This window comes from Oncorhynchus kisutch, linkage group LG2 (genome assembly GCF_002021735.2).
Source record: "Oncorhynchus kisutch isolate 150728-3 linkage group LG2, Okis_V2, whole genome shotgun sequence".
Lineage (NCBI taxonomy): Eukaryota > Metazoa > Chordata > Actinopteri > Salmoniformes > Salmonidae > Oncorhynchus > Oncorhynchus kisutch.
Window position 1 is genome coordinate 42,944,809 of NC_034175.2, and position 14,185 is coordinate 42,958,993.

General features: G+C 42.0%; 1 protein-coding gene across 1 annotated transcript in view; it reads left to right on the plus strand.

The window, feature by feature from the left end:
• Nucleotides 1-14,185, plus strand: part of LOC109866408 (ceramide synthase 6-like) — a 31,747-nt gene that overhangs the window by 450 nt on the left and 17,112 nt on the right. The window contains exons 2-6 of the mRNA XM_020455086.2: nucleotides 4,223-4,328; nucleotides 4,822-4,952; nucleotides 9,673-9,730; nucleotides 12,957-13,007; nucleotides 13,138-13,230. Of these exons, the coding sequence (XP_020310675.1) occupies nucleotides 4,223-4,328; nucleotides 4,822-4,952; nucleotides 9,673-9,730; nucleotides 12,957-13,007; nucleotides 13,138-13,230 (439 nt within the window). The remainder of the gene's footprint in view (nucleotides 1-4,222; nucleotides 4,329-4,821; nucleotides 4,953-9,672; nucleotides 9,731-12,956; nucleotides 13,008-13,137; nucleotides 13,231-14,185) is intronic.

Here is a 14,185-nt window from a genome sequence, read left to right on the forward strand (position 1 = left end):
ATCGGGTATTGAAGCATGTTTAGCTCACACCGAATTTCTAGACAATGACATCCACATGGTGATGCGATTTATCCAATAGTGAAGGTAACGTTAACGTTTCTCTATATGCCTGTCTGTATTGTCACAAAGCTTTTTCGAGATATGTATCGTATCAATAGACCTGAATTATTTTCCACAGTGAGATACATGTTGACTTTGCTTCCAAGCTGCAGCTGTCAGTAGTCGAGGGCATTATTCGAGTCATGCTCGTCTCATTTAGCCTAGGCTTCTATTGACCTCGCAAGGGTCTGTGCTGCCTATGTCTTAATGGTGATCATTGTGTTTAGCTTCATGTAGCCTATTATTTGTTGTAAGCCTGCCTATCCCAATTGTACATAGCCTACCAAGCTAAGTGTTGATGCTAGCCTGGTACATCGCTCAGACACAGACTCTGTGCAATAGACATCAACCCACAGACAGGAACCCACAGCAGTTTCTCAATATTTCCTAATACCACACTTTTTATAAAGGCTCATGATGTGCATATAGGTGTATATACGTCAGTAGGCTACAGTTGAAATGTGTCTTACTGTAGGCTACATACTGTACATGATGTCACTGATTGGATGCCTGTCATAAGGTCATTCTGCTGAGTCCACCACCATGACACCTCACTCACCAACCCACCACCTCAAGTCACAATGGGAATTGGACTTTTCATTTAAATATGTGTGCTGTATAAGTCTTCATTGGACTGTTGAGAGGCTTGTTGTTAAATGTACATTTTCTTGATTACTGATGATATGACCTGTAATACCAGTCAAATGTTTGGACACACCTACTCATTCCATTGGGGCAGCAGGTAACCTAGTGGTTAGAGCATTGGGCCAGTGACCGAAAGGTTGCTAGATCGATTCCCTGAGCTGACAAGGTATAATCAGTTGTTCTGTCCCTGAACAAGGAAGTTAACCCACTGTTTATAAGCTGTCATTTTAAATAAGAATTTGTTCTTAACTGACTTTCCTAGTTAAATACAAAAAAATCCAGGGTTTTTCTTTATTTTTTACTATTTTCTACATTGTAGAATAATAGTGAAGACATCAAAACTATGAAACAACATCTATGGAATCATGTAGTAACCAAAAAAAGTGTGAAGAATCTTAAATATATTTTGATTTCTTTAAAAGTAGCCACCCTTTGCCTTGATGACAGCTTTGCACACTCTTGGCATTCTCTCAACCAGCTTCATGAGGTAGTCACCTGGAATGCATTTCAATGAACAGGTGTACCTTCTTAAAAGTTAATTTGTGGAATGTCTTTCCTTCTTAATGCGTTTCAGCCAATCAGTTGTGTTGTGACAAGGTAGTGGTGGTATACAGAAGATAGCCCTACTTGGTAAAAGATAAAGTCCATATTATGGCAAGAACAGCTCAAATAAGCAAAGAGAAACTACAGTCTATCATTAATTTAAGACATGAAGGTCAGTCAATACAGAACATTTCAAGAACTTTTAAAGTTTCTTCAAGTGCAGTCGCAAAAAACATCAAGCGCTATGATGAAACTGGATCTCATGAGGACCGCCATAGGAAAATGAGCCCCAGAGTTCATTAGTTACCAGCCTCAGAAATTGCCCAAATAAATGCTTCAGAGTTCAAGTAACAGACACATCTCAACATCAACTGTTCGGTGGAGACTGCGTGAATCAGGCCTTCATGGTCGAAATTGCTGCAAAGAAACCACTACTAAAGGACACCAATAAGAAGAAGAGACTTGCCTGGACCAAGCAACACGAGCAATGGACATTAGACGGGTGGAAATCTGTCTCAGTGCAAATTTGAGGTTTTTGGTTCCAACCTCCGTGTCTTTGTGAGACGCAGAGTAGGTGAACGGATGATCTCCGCATGTGTGGTTCCCACCGTGAGGCATGGAGGAGGAGGTGTGGGGGTGCTTTGCTGGTGACCCTGTCAGTGTGATTTATTTAGAATTCAAGGCAGACTTAACCAGCAAGGCTACCACCTGATTTGCGCTTCGTGGGACTATCATTTGTTTTTCAATGGGACAATGACCCAAGTCACCTCCAGGCTGTGTATGGGCTAGTTTACCTAGAATGAAAGTGATGGAGTGGTGCCTCAGATGACCTGGCCTACACAATCACCTGACCTCAACCCAATTGAGAAGTTTCAAATCGAAACAAATCAAACTTTATTTGCCACATGTGCCGAATACAACAAGTGTAGACTTTACTGTGAAATGCTTACTTACAAGCTCTTAACCAACAGTGCAGTTCAAGAAGAAAATATTTACCAAGTAGGCTAAATTAAAAAGTAATAATAAAAAGTAACACAATAAGAATAACAATAATGAGGCTATAATACAGGCGGCATGGGTACAGAGTCGGTGTGCAGGGGTACAGGCTTATTTAGGTAATCTGTACATGTAGGTGGGGGCAAAGTGACTATGCATAGGTAACAAACAAACATCGAGTAACAGCAGTGTACGGCGGGGGGGGGTTAATGTAAGTTGTCAGGTGGTGTTTTTTATGAATTGTTCAGCAGTCTAATGGCTTGGGGGTAGAAGCTTTTGAGGAGCCTTTTGGTCATAGACTTGGTGCTCCGGTACAGCTTGCCGTGCGGTAGCAGAGAAAACAGTCTAACTTGGGTGACTGGAGTCTCTGACAATTTTATGGGCTTTCCTCTGACATCAACTATTCTCTAGGTCCTGGATGGCAGAAAGCTTGGCCCCACTGATGTACTAGGCCGTTCGCACTACCCTTTGTGGCGCCTTACGGTCAGATGCAGAGCAGTTGACATACCAGACATTGATGCAGCCGGTCAGGATGCTCTCGATGGTGCAGCTGTAGAACCTTTTGCGGATCTGGGGGCTCATGCCAAATCTTTTCAGTCTCCTGAGGGGGAAAAGGTTTTGTCGTGCCCTCTTCACAACTGTCTTGGTATGTTTGGACCATGATAGTTCTTTGGTGATGTGGGCACCAAGGAACTTGAAACTCTCGACTCAGTTTGGGATGAGTTGGACCGCAGAGTGAAGGAAAAGAAGCCAACAAGTGCTCCGCATATGTGAGAACTTCTTCAAGAATGTTGGAAAAGCATTCCAGGTGAAGCTGGTTGAGAGTGCCAACAGTGTGCAAAGCTGTCATCAAGGCAAAGGGTGGCTACTTTGAAGAATCTAAACTCTAAAATATATTTTGATTTGTTGAACACTTTTTTTTATTTTTTACACTACATGATTCCATGTGTTATTTCATAGTTTTTTTTTAATGTCTTCACTATTATTCTACAATGTAGAAAATAGTAAAACATAAAGACAAACCCTGGAATGAGTAGGTGTGTCCAAACTTTTGACTGGTACTGTATAAAATGTGTGTGCCAAGACCAAGATGTTTGCTTTTTAAATGTAGATTATACACACAGCTTGCGTATGCACACACAAGTCTCACATGTACTATTATTGTTCAAGGGCATCTATGATACTATTTACTGAAACATATAGTAGTACTGGATTAGTATCCATTGAACCTGCCAACAACTGCTGTTGCCCTTATGTTGCCTCTCACTGAGCACAGTATCTCTGTCAATGGCAGCTAGACAGCAAGAATTAGAAATGTCGGTTTTCACAATTCACAACTTGTAAGGCAGCGTTTTAACACATTAGGTTTTTATAGATACAACTGAAAGGTCTGTTTAGGCTGGTCCCTCCAGATTAGATTTTCTGATTGCTGACGGCACACTTCATTTGCAGAGTAAGGACTTTTTTTATGAATAGACTACTAGACCGCTAATCTCTCTCTCTCTCTCTCAGCTGTCTCTCTCTCACAGCTGTCTGCACATGGACATTTCATCTTGATCTTGGCAACACTTCCAGCAGTTTAATCTCCCATAACCCTTTGTCCATGAATGTGACTGTTACTCAATCATAGAACGTCACGATACCATCTTTCATTTATACAGTTGTGAAATTTTGCCAGATTCTTACATTGCGAATTGCTGACGATGTATACAGAAATACTGATTCAGAAATTCACACATTGTACTTATAGTTGGATAAGATTTTGAAGCTTTTGAGATGTTAAAAATACAACTGGTTGTCAGTATTGTCAATGTTGCTGCCACGATGGTCCCCATTTACCACAAACAAAAACACTTTTCCGATGAACAACAATTGGATGGTGATTATACAGTAACTACTGTGAGAATATTCTGACATTGTTGTGTTTATTCTTTTGTAGGTTTATTGCCAGACCGTGTGCCTTGGGTCTCAAGATACAAGCCAATGGACCACAGAAAGCCCAGCCCAATGCCATTTTGGAGAAGGTGTTCACTGCTATCACCAAGGTAAAAGTAGTGCCTGTGTTTCCACTATGTCATGTCTTTGTTTGCATTTTAGTACTGATAACTGAGATTAAAAGCCATCTCTTTGCAAAAAAGATATTGGATTCAGTTTGAGTCCAGAAAGCAAGACTTCATGAAAATATGTGCACCATTTGTTATTATTCACTCAGAAAGGAAGTGAGATTCTTCAACAAATGCTCAGATTCACCTACTGAGCACTTTAGCAGACTACCTCCACACTGGGTAGACATTCTGAGGTGGAAACAAAGGCACTTTAAGGCTTCTTCTTTTCAGGAGACCGTAAACTGGTTCAATTGATGGACAATTGCAACAGTTTTACTGTCCCTTAGTACGTGATGCTGATGAAACGTTCAGACATTGATTGCCTTTTATCTCTGCGAATATCAAGACTGTTTTAACTTCTGACATGTCACACCTTCCCCACAATAATGGCAGCCTTGTTAACAGTCAGGTGTCTGGATCTTGTGTTTCCTAGCATCCAGATGAGAAGAGGTTGGAGGGTCTGTCCAAACAGCTGGACTGGGATGTACGGACCATCCAGCGCTGGTTCCGACAGCGCAGGAACCAGGAGAAACCCAGCACGTTGGCTCGCTTTTGTGAGAGCATGTAAGAGGTCTTGACAGCTTCAAAATTCTACATACTATCACTAATATAAACACATAGGTGCGCGTTTGTTCAGTGGAAACCGATTTTAGGTGTGGATACATAGGCTTTCCAGTCATTGCCTTTACTGGAGCAGGCCTGTCAGAGTGGGCTCATGTCTGACACCATTGGAGCCAGACTGGCAGTGGGAGAGGCAGTGAGGGACAGAGTGGGTCTCTGAGGCCCTGGGGCTGCCCACTCAGGGGCTCACTGTTGAAGGGATTCTCTGCTTAGACGACTGGCAAGTTCATTATTTGATCTTCAAAGAGAAATACCAGATTCAGTTTGTCGGTGTGAAATGTGCCATGGTTCAGCAACTGGATTCGGTTACTTTTTAGTGGAATAATCAAATAAAAACGTCTCTCAAAAGCATAGCCTCTATGTAACTGGAGCAAATCTCTGCCTGTTTTCTCAATATTTTAAGCTCACATTTAATAGAGGATGTCCCTACATTCTAAATATATGCAGTGTCGTGTCTGTAGGCAGAATGGAGTTGACAGACTCCGAATGGATTGGATGCCTGATTGGTTTCTTTGTTGTATCATTTGCTTAAAATGTAATTTTGTAAACTGACCCAGGCACACTCGTCTCAGCAGTAATCCTACTGTAATTAGTGTTTGGGTTTGAGAGGACGCTGTTGTCTCCGACACTTCAGGATGGCAAAGCTGAGGCCACTGTTCCCTTTTTCATAATTTTGAGAAAGAGAGACAAATTTAGACTGGAGACAGCGGATCCCAAAGAAGCTGCATGCCGTTTTAACGGGACAGTCGGGTCCCCAGTCCCCAGTGGGGCACGTGCTTTGTTTTCTACCACAGTGCTGGATGTCTGAACTGTTCTGCCTCCACTCCTCTGTGGTTAGTTTCTGTAAAGAAGAAAAGAGCCAAAGGCAGCAGATTATAATCCACTGAACCTTAAAAGACAAAGCTCAGATTTGTGTTTTGTAAAATAGAAAGCCTGGAACGTCCTAATGCGGAATAAAAAAAATAAGCAATAACTTATAAGAATATCTATTATAAAGCAGCAAAGAACATTATGTCCACATCTGTTTCTGCTGCTTTCTGCTCAATGATGACCATAGAACAGCACAGAACTGTATGAAGAGTAATTACTTCAGTATCATGCTTTCATGGATTTGAATGCAACAGCATGGTATTTAACAGGACCGTGTATTTGGTACACAGTCACCAGCAAAAGTATTTTCAGCAAAAGTAATTGTGAGTCATAGTAATTGTACATAAATAGCACTGATTCAGCAGCACTTGAAGCACAATGTTTGACAGTGTTTGACTAACCAGTTGCTAAGTTACCGTCTTCTTGACCTATGGTTAGGTCAATGCATCCAGCTCATTTGTTTTTTAAATGAATGAAGCACAGAGAGCTATTACTGGTGGCTTGATTATTTGAATTCCATGAACGATGGCCTTTCTTTTCATTCAAATGTTTTAACACCTTCTCACAATGCAACTGTTTTGATTATGCACATTATGCATGATCACAATTTCCCTCAACCCAATTTCCCTAAAATAACATAAGGGTGTATACACTGGTATTCCAGTCGAAAAGCAGCACAAGTGTGAATTCAACCAGTGGCAGAGACCTGGGTATACTAGACCAATTCTACGGTACGCTAGTCTGCCCTGAGGCCTGCTAGCCTGTCAGAGATGTGGCCGGAGTGCCAGGGCTCTCACCTCCCAGCGTCTGCATTCCAGGGTGAGTCACTGCCACTGGAGCCCGGACGCCACTGCACTGCACTACCTCGTGGCAAAGAGGGAGGCAGGCACGCCCAGTCCCAACCTCTGCTCTGCTCTGGACTTACATAACCCTGCACATACCCAAAACTGCTGCACATTGATTGGACGGGAAAGTTTCTCCTGTGATCATGGACTTTTCTAGCTCTCGGGCAGAGCTGTTCCAGTTGATAGTTCAGAGATCAAAGCCACACTGAGCAGGGAGATGCTGCTGCACAGGCCATAACAACCAACAAACGACTGCACTGAGAGAAGGAATGAGAGACAATAACAAAACACACGTCCTTCTCAGACATTACAAGGGGGGTTACATAATGAAATTACACTGGCCAAAAATATAAACGCAACATGCAACATGCCTCATGTGACATGACACATATCCTTCACATAGAGTTGATCAGGCTGTTGATTGTGGCCTTTGGAATGTTGTACCACTCCTCTTCAATGGCTGTGTGAAGTTGCTGGATATTGGCGGGAACTGGAGCATGCTGTCGTACAGGTCGATCCAGAGCATCCCAAACATGCTCAATGGGTGACATGTCTGGTTAGTATGTGTACTGATCCTTGCGACATGGGGCAGTGCATTATCATGCTGAAACATGATGTGAGGGCGGCAGATGAATGGCACAACAATGGGCCTCACGGTATCGCTGTCCATTCAAATTGCCATTTCAAAAAAAATACATTGAGTTCGTTGTCCGCAGCTTATGCCTGCCCATACCATAACCCCACCACCACCATGGGGCACTCTGTTCACAACGTTGACCTCAGCAAACCGGTCACCCACACAACACCATGCATGCTGTCTGCCATTTGCCCGGTACAGTTGAAACCGGGATTAATGTGTGAAGTGCACACTTCTGCAGCGTGCCAGTGGCCATCGAATGTGAGCATTTGCCCACTGAAGTGGGTTACAACGCCAAACTGCAGTCAAGTCAAGACCCTGGTGAGGACGACGAACATGCAGATGAGCTTCCCTGAGACAGTTTCTGACAGTTTGTACAGAAATTCTTCAGTTGTGCAAACCCACTGTTTCATCAGATGTCTGGGTGGCTTGTCTCAGACGATCCCGCAGTAAAGAAGCTGTGTGTTGAGGTACTGGGCTGGCGGGGTTACACGTGGTCTGCGACTGTGAGGCCGGTTGGACATACTGCTAAATTCTGTAAAATGACGTTCAAGGCGGCTTATGGTAGAGAAATTAACATTAAATTATCTGGCAACAGCTCTGGTGGATATTCCAGCAGTCATCATGCCAGTTGAACGCTCCCTCAACTTGAGGCACCTCTGGCATTGTGTTGTGACAGAATTGCACATTTTAGAGTGGCCTTTTATTGTCCCAAGCGCAAGGTGCACCAAAGTAATGAACATGCTGTTTTAATCAGCTTCTTGATATGCCACACCAGTCAGGTGGATGGATTATTTTGGCAAAGGAGAAATGCTCACTAACAGGGATATTTTTGAAAAAATATGCTTTTTGTGCATATGGAACATTTCTGGGATCTTTTATTTCAGCTCATGAAACATGGGACCAACACTTTGCATGTTGCATTTTTATATTTTTGTTTAGTAGTTATTAAAAAAAAATATATATATATATATATATATATATATATTTGACTTAAATACATGATTTCTTCTGGCTATTAATGATGCCAAAATGCATCAATCATTCAGGACTGAGTCTCTCCATTAATATGGCCTCTCATAGGTGGAGCTGCCTGTCAGCTGCAGATGTACTCTTTCACACAGTCACAGCAGCACACAGGCATACCCATCATGTACCAGGCTACAAATTACAGACAAGAAGTTCCAACTCTGAATAGCACAATGTGACAGGGATGTTGTATGAACCTAATAGGTACTGACTGGCCTCCGAGGGGGAACTTGACAAAATGGTGATCATGCTGTGTGACATTGGGAGTTTTCCATACATCTCAGGTGGTTTTAGTGTGCGTAGCTTTAGCTGGCCTTACAAGAAGTAAGTATTTCTGACAGCAGTAGACAGAAAACGCACCACAATATGCAATGCTGAATACACTACAGTAAATCCAGTCCCGGGGTATTAAATGTCAGTGATCACAATACGGGAGGCTTTACCTGTACTCCGGTTACGATCAGAAAATCCATTTAAAGTTCACAGTTAGCCGTTGTTATGTAAATGCAGGCTGAAAAGTACCAGTGGCCTGGCTTTGGGCCAAAGTGAGAGCTGGTCCGCCCAGTGTAGGTGGAAACAGAAATGTCTGAGCCTTTTGGATAAAACGCTGAGGTAAATCCTGCATGGAAATGTAACATTGGCACTCTTCTCTTAGGTTAAACTGAGTAGCTGATCAACATGACTAATGACTTTCATTTTTTCATAAGCTATTTTCATTTGATTCAGTAACTTTTTTAAATCATTTGGAATATGATACTTCTATTGTGTTCACCACTAATTGGCCTAAGAAGTAAAAGCTGTGTATATAATTACCACCAGTGATTCAGTGCTTACAATAAAAATTCCTGTTAGATTGAGAAAAATAGAACAAAAAAAACAAAGAGAAGGGTCCTAAGCAATATGGAGATGCATGTGCCATTTAGTAAATGCGTGTAGAGCGTGTGCCCTATTCTGATTACCAGCTGTTGTCAAACACACTTCCTCAATACTGTGCAGCAAATTCTACCTGTTGAATAGCAGAAATTAGTATGACATCCTGGCATTTAAAACATAATCCAAAATTTCTGTTCTATTTTCGCATACCCAAAAAGCCTACTATTTAGAACGCAAGTATGGGTATTCAGAACTAGCCAATGGCTTTCTTGGCTGTCCTTGGATTGGCCTCCCTTACAGCAGCTTAGACATGGCCTCTTTTTTTTGACATTCCACAGAGGATGCATCCAAACCCCAAAAGTGTGTTACTGACTGATGTTCTGTTGTCTTTGGGGTTTTTTTTTCACAGGTGGCGATTTACATTTTACCTCTATATATTTACCTATGGAGTGCGTTTCCTTAAAAAGGTGAGTGTGCTACTTTCCAAAATATTTTTGTTGATAAAGTTATTAGAGCACTTTTTGTATTGAAGGCACGTTATTCAAGGAGGAGCTGTAACAGAGGCTTGCGCACTCGAGGATACCCGGAAGAGGTGGATCTTGCTTGGTGAATATTGCTATGAAAGAGGGACCAAGTGACATATAATGCACCTCTCAAACACTCCAACCAGTGCTCACTGATAAATAATGGATACATTTGCTCTCAGCACAGCATCCATTATGAAGATATTACTGTCTTTGAGCACATGCACAGTTGAGAAACTAGTTCCCCGTTAACTGTCATCTTCAGTCTAACACTATTGTTACTCTATACTGTACCAGTCAAAAGTTTGGACACACTTACTCATTCCAGGTTTTTTCTTAATTTTTTACATTGTAGAATAATAGTGAAGAAATCAACTATGAAATAACATATAGATTCATGTAGTAACCAAAACAAGTATTAAACAAATCAAAATAGATTTTATATTTAAGATTCTTCACAGTAGCCACCCTTTGCCTTGATGACAGCTTTGCACACTTGGCATTCTCTCAACCAGCTTCATGAGGCAGTCACCTAGAATGTATTTCAATTATTTTCTTCCTAATGCGTTTGAGCCAATCAGTTGTTGTGACAAGGTAGGGGGGTATACAGAAGATAAACCTATTTTGTAATGACCAACGCTGGAGATGAGAAGCAGGTACGGGGAGTCAACATTTATATTTATTCAGGAACAGACAGTGGAAGGCAGATGTGTGTGATGATGGTGGCAGGAGTGCGTAATGCTGGGGCAGCTGGGGCGTGAAAGGAAGTTGATCCCACTGAGGCGTGGGAGCCCAATAATCCGGTGGAGGCGTAGCAGCCTGACGAGCCAGCTGAGGCCTGACGTGGGATGGGTGCCTTCCGGGGCAAGAACCTCTCAAGCCAGCTAGGGCGTGACAGCCCGACAAGCTGGCGTAGGCACTCCCGGTTCCATTGGTGGCGGCCCCCGTACCTGACATCACCACCAATCGCAACGCCAGCACTCCCCGATGCTTCATATGATGGCTTCAGCATTCTGTAATGACCGACGCTGGAGATGAGAAGCAGGTACGGGGAGTCAACATTAATTCAGGAACAGACAGGTAACAAAACAGGAACAGCATCAGCAGATGTAAACAACGGCAAACGACAATTAATGCTGAAGCAGGGAACCAGACCGATATATAGTGGAGATGTGATTGAGTCCAATAATCAATTATTCACGTGACGGGCGGAAGGCAGGCGTGTGTAATGATGGTGGGAGGAGTGCGTAATGCTGTTGAGCCTGGCTCCTTCGAGCACCGGGGGGGGAGTGGGAGCAGGCGTGACATATTTGGTTAAAGACCAAGTCCATATTATGTCAAGAACAGCTCAAATAAGCAAAGAGAAATGACAGTCCATCATTGCTTTAAGACATGAAGGTCAGTCAAAGTTTCCTCAAGTGCAGTCGCAAAAACCATCAAGCGCTATGATGAAACTGGCTCTCATGAGGACTGCCACAAGAATGGAAGACCCAGAGTTACCTCTGCTGCAGAGGATAAGTTTGAGTTACCAGCCTCAGAAATTGCAGCCCAAATAAATGCTTCAGAGTTCAAGTAACAGACACATCTCAACATCAACTGTTTAGAGGAGACTATGTGAATCAGGCCTTCATGGTCGAATTGCTGCAAAGAAACCACTACTAAAGGACACCAATAAGAGTAGAGACTTGTTTGGACCAAGAAACACGAGCAATGGACATTAGACAGGTGGAAATCTGTCCTTTGGTCTGTTGAGTCCCAATGTGAGATTTTTGGTTCCAACCGCCGTGTCTTTGTGAGAAGCGGTGTGGGTGAACGGATGATCTCTGGGTGTGTATTTGGTGTGGGGGTGCTTTGCTGTGGACACTGTCAGTGATTTATTTGGAAATCAAGGCACGCTTAACCAGCATGGCTACCACAGCATTTTGCAGCGATACACCATCCCATCTGGTTTGCACTTAGTCCCACTATAATTTTGTTTTGCAACAGGACAATGACCCAACACACCTCCAGGCTGTGCAAGGGCTATTTTACCAAGAAGGAGAGTGATGGAGTGCTGCATCAGATGACCTGGCCTCCAAAATCGCCTGAACTCAACCAAATTAGCCCCCAAAAATTGCTTTGTCATTATGGTGTATTGTGTGTAGATTGATGGGGGGGGGGGGACTATTTCATCAATGTTATAATAAGGCTGTACCGTAACTAAATGTAAAAAGTCAAGGGATCTGAATACTTTCCGAAGGCACTGTATAAGGAAATACAACTGAAAATAGTTTGAGGGTATCTTTTTGTTTTTTATGTGTTTGACTCTGTGCTCACTGATATTGTGTAATGTACTGAGGCCAAAAGCCTTTTGTGTCTGTAGTAATTGAATGCTGCTGATGATGCCGTTGATCAGGAATCATGATTAGGGGGTGAATAGGAGACATTGCGGCAAGGATCATTTCTCATTGCAACAACTTGCATGACGATACACTTTGTGGAATGAGTTCATTTCCTACAGTTGGGCCTAGTGAGTCTCCCGGGTGTGTTGAGACTCAATAGGCCCAACATGCTTGCTGGTAGAAAAAGGGCACTGTATCTATTACAAATCTATACACTATAGACCTACAAAATACGTTTAAATCCCTAATGTAAGAGTCTGTGTTTGCATGTCAACTTAAGCAGAGTTTGCAGTTTTAAGTAGGTTATATTTGGTTTGGTCCAGAATCATCTGTCATTGAAGGCAAACACCCTGTGAGAGATGATTATGATGATAAGCAACTCATTACCATGCCTTTGTAGTTGAAGTCCCTCTTGTGTCAAGACCTAAGACAGTCTTAACCACATCCCCCAGTTCACTACAGCATTCATCATGTAGCCTTCGACCAGAATGAGCATTCTCAGTTTTGTCCCCAGGCTAACACGTTCATTCTTAACTTGCACTACTAGCGTACAGCAAAAGTTTCCTTTGATTAAATTAAGTTTCCCTTAATGAAAATACAATCTGACATGGTTACGGTTGCAATGTTATTGATGTGCTGAATCTTTTAAGCAAACATTTAGTATTGAGCCAGAGGCAGCATAGCATACAGGTGTGGCAATCAATAGCACTTTATGAATGTAATACTTTTTTGGGGAAACAGCATAACAATACATTTAATATTCTGTTCATGTTTGTGTGTGTCTGCAGACACCATGGTTATGGAACACAAGAGAGTGCTGGTACGACTATCCTTATCAGGTAATGTTTTGATCATGAGAAAATTCTCCAATGTTTTCCCTGTTAATTATTTTCACCTAGCTACAACAGTTATTGTATTTGAAAGGAAAGCTGTATTGATTTGTGTGTGTGTGTGTGTGTGTTTTCACAGCCACTGACGGCGGACATCCACTATTACTATATACTGGAGTTGTCGTTCTACCTGTCCCTACTCTTCTCCCAGTTCACAGATATCAGAAGGAAGGTAGGATACCAATTTTAGTCAATTCATTAATATAATATAGTCAATCAATGTTTGTTTATCACATTGCTTGCTCAATAGATATTTGTTTGCATATGATTAAACACCCATTTCAAGGTAAATCTATTAATAATACAAAATAATATATAATAAAGTATAATATAATATAATAAAGCCATTTATTAAAGGGATAATCCACTCCAAACCACTAATTCCCATAATTAACCGTGTTAAATAACACATACAGTTGAAGTCGGAAATTTACATACACTTAGGTTGGAGTCGTTAAAACTCGTTTTTCAACCACTCCACAAATTTCTTGTTAACAAACTATAGTTTTGGCAAGTCGGTTAGGACATCTACTATGTGCATGACACAAGTCATTTTTCCAACAATTGTTTACAGACAGATTATTTAACTTTTAATTCACTGAATCACAATTCCAGTGGATCAGAAGTTTACATACACTAAGTTGACTGTGCCTGGAAAGCTTGGAAAATTGGCTTTGGAAGCTTCTGATAGGCTAATTGACATCATTTGAGTCAATTGGAGGTGTACCTGTGGATGTATCTCAAGGCCTACCTTCAAACGTAGTGCCTCTTTACTTGACATCATGGGAAAATCAAAAGTAATCAGCCAAGACCTCAGGAAAAAAATTGTAGACCTCCAAAAGTCTGGTTCATCCTTGGGAGCAATTTCCAAATGCCTAAAAGGTACCACCTTCATCTGTACAAACAATAGTACGCAAGTATAAACACCGTGGGACCACACAGCCGTCACACCGCTCAGGAAGGAGATGCATTCTGTCTCCTAGAGATGAACTTACTTTGGTGCGAAAAGTGCAAATCAATCCCAGAACAACATCAAAGGACCTTGTGAAGATGCTGGAGGAAACCGGTTCAAAAGTATCTATATCCACAGTAAAACGAGTCCTATATCAACATCCTGAAAGGCCACT